General features: G+C 46.3%; 1 protein-coding gene across 1 annotated transcript in view; it reads left to right on the forward strand.

Moving 5' to 3' along the window:
- stab2 (stabilin 2) overlaps positions 1–3262 on the forward strand; it is a gene marked incomplete in the record, with an annotated part of 54365 nt that overhangs the window by 23395 nt on the left and 27708 nt on the right. The window contains 3 exon segments of the mRNA XM_036210224.1: positions 1926–2027; positions 2142–2337; positions 2406–2501. Coding sequence (XP_036066117.1) covers positions 1926–2027; positions 2142–2337; positions 2406–2501 — 394 coding nt within the window.

Genomic DNA, 3262 nt, shown 5'->3' on the forward strand with positions numbered 1-3262 from the left:
ATTATCATTAATCAATTCATTAACTAATAGGGACTTTGAGGAAATTGATCTAATGTTTAGTAGCCCACATTTAATGACATCATAATTTCTGTTTCTGTGACTCACTCCTTTCAATTGCCTTCCAGCACATAAGCTAACGTTAATAACTGCTGGGCTAGCTAGCCCTGTTTGGGGTTAGCACCAGCGCTAAAGGCCGCTCAGGGGAGAGTTTTAAACTACTGCTCTCTCCCCGGGTCTTCTCTCTGAGTTGTCAGGCTGCATGGCTAAAGCTAGCAGAAATGTTTCTGGACAGAAGAGCCGCTCCGTCCGAACTGGGATGAATGCCATCTCTGCGCATGAGGCCGGGCTTTCCCCAAAACATGCTCCAGTTGTCCACAAAACGCCATTTTCTGGGCACCATTTAGCTAACCAGCGGTTAAAAGATGAAAAGCGGCTGTACATTTCATCACTGACTTTGTTTGGGAGAGGACCAGAGAAAACTACTGTGTCTGACACAGATTTAGCCAGTTTACACACCGATTCTACGTTTAATTTAAGAATCTCTGATTGTCTTCGTCGGGCGTCGTTGCCGCCTGCGTGAATTACGACTCGATGGAACCTCGCCTTACTCTGGGCTCACATTCGGAGGTTTCCTTCGATGTCACCAACTCTGGCTCCCGGGTAACATCTAACAGTAGCCCCCCTAACCTCCAAGGAGCCGATGACCAGGGTTTTTGGTTCAGTCGGTGTGTCACTGAGGGGAGAAAACCTGTTACACATAGGGAGCTCCGGGCGCTCATTTAACACTGTGCTTCTTCCCCACCCGTACGTACTCATGCTGGAGATTCCCTGACTGCTGAGAAGGCAGAGGGATGCCAACTAAGTTAGCTTTACTGGCGCGGCTAGCGCTCTGGTTTAGCTTACATTGAGCTAAGACACGCTTCCAGCTGTTCGAGTCTGGATAACAGGTCTGAGATCAGGCTACAGTTAACACAGCGACCATTGTCTTCACTAAATGAGGTGGGATCTCGGCTAAACATGTGACATGTGGGGCAGGAAAGAGGGGTGAGAGCCAAAGAGGTAGAAGGCCCCATGTTACGACAAGCACTGGTTTATGCTCACCCAGAATAGCGGTCCGGTGTAAGAAAGGCTTTCCGGGCTTGGCAGTCGCTGCTTGCCTTGTGGTAGACCGTCATTTGCCGGAGTATGGTGGTGAGCTGTGCTGAACTGTGAGCTCGAGGAGCGCTCGGGGAGCGGCATCCAGTCCAGCATCCAGTCCAACGGTATCTATATCTAGTTTTTAAAAATTTTAAGCATTATTTTTATCGGTGAATATTAAAAAAATGTAATATTTAAAATGTTTCTATGTGTGGATTTCTGGAAAACTATAAATGTTTATGTTTAGGTTGTGATTGTTAGACTTTTTCTGTTAGCCTACAAACGGATTCCGGCCCTCTATCAGATAAGAAAACAGTTATGTGGCCCTCGCATGAAAAACTTTGGGGACCCCTGGTCTACACCATCTAACAATGTATTCATTCATCTTTGAGTTTGGTGACAGTCTAAGCTTTGCAGCTTTTCACAGGAAACCTGAATGTCTTTCAGGTATTCTGACCTACACCAGGTATCGGTTTGCTTCTTCTACTAGTCAGAGTGTCTGTGATCATTTTGTGGTTGAATCATTTCATGAAAGCAGGACTGGAAAAACAAAAGCAGTGTTTAAATCAGCTTTCATGAAGCCTTTGGAACCTCAGCTGCACACTAAAACATAACCACAGATGTGCACAGGAACCACTAACGTGCACGTGAACCATGGCTGTGCACAGATCAGTGCTGGAGCAGTGACATGCTGGATTCAATGTCTGCTTGACAGCAGAAACTGACTGCAGTTCCAGCTCACTCCAGGATGCGGAAGTCCCTCATCCGTCGTCTTTTCTTTGGTGCAGAAATCCGAAGGCTGGAGGAGATGCGCTCTCATAACGCTCAACCAGGACAGCCAAGTACGACTGCGTACAGGCTGCAGAGCTACCTGTCTGCAGGAGAACGTGGTATGTTGTTCTGCTGCACCGTCCGCTGTGGAAAGTCAATAAATTTAGATTTTAGGTTCAACCTCTGAGCTGATCCTCATGTTGTAACCCATCTGAAACTTTCCTCTGTTTCAGGAACATAGGTGCTGTGAGGGGTTCTTCGGTGAGCACTGTGAGCCCTGTCCTGGTCCAGCTGGGAAACCTTGCTTTGGGAATGGTCTATGTTTAGACGGGATAAACGGCACTGGAGTCTGTGGGTGCAGCAGAGGCTTTAACGGGACAGCCTGTGAGACGTGTGAGGGCGGCAGATACGGCGTTCACTGTGATCAAGGTGGATGAAGCTTCTTCTCATCTACACGGATCAAGGTGATCCACTCTAAAGACCTGTGTTGTCTGCAGAGTGTCACTGCAAGAACGGACGCTGCTCCGAGGGCCTGGAAGGAGACGGGACGTGCCAGTGTGATGTTGGCTGGAGGGGGGAGCACTGTGATGAGAGTAGGGGGTCCCCTCATGTTATCATCTTCATCAGTTCTTTAATCATAGAGGAAGATCACAGAGTAACTCTTAATCACGTTCTTAGTTAAAGCTGTCACAAAAATGTTGGTGGCGGCCGTTTGCTTTAAATTCACACAAAGTTTTAGGTAAAAACTGCAAAAATTCATCCTGTGACCTGCTGCAAAGAGCCTTAGATACTGATGCTGCTGATGATGATGATGAAGATGATGCTGGCGATGATTAGGATGATGTTGGTGAGGATGATGATGATGAAGATGATGAGGATGATGATGCTGATGATAAAGATGATGAAGATGATGATGATGATGCTGCTGCTGATGATGATGAAGATGATGAAGATGAGGATGAGGATGAAGATGATGATGAAGATGATGCTGATGATGCTGCTGCTGCTGCTGCTGCTGCTGCTGCTGCTGATGATGATGATGATTAAGATGATGATGATGAAGATGATGAAGATGAAGATGAGGATGATGAAGATGATGAAGATGATGATGATGATGATGCTGCTGCTGGTGATGATGAAGATGATGAAGATGAAGATGAAGATGAGGATGATGATGATGATGATGATGAAGATGATGCTGATGGTGCTGCTGCTGCTAATGATGATGATGCTGATGATGCTGATGAAGATGATGATGATGATGAAGATGAAGATGATGACGATGATGATGAGGATGATAAGGATGATGAAGATAATGAGGATGATGATGATGAGGATGATGATGAGGATGTTG

This window comes from Oryzias melastigma, linkage group LG23 (genome assembly GCF_002922805.2).
Source record: "Oryzias melastigma strain HK-1 linkage group LG23, ASM292280v2, whole genome shotgun sequence".
Classification (NCBI taxonomy): domain Eukaryota; kingdom Metazoa; phylum Chordata; class Actinopteri; order Beloniformes; family Adrianichthyidae; genus Oryzias; species Oryzias melastigma.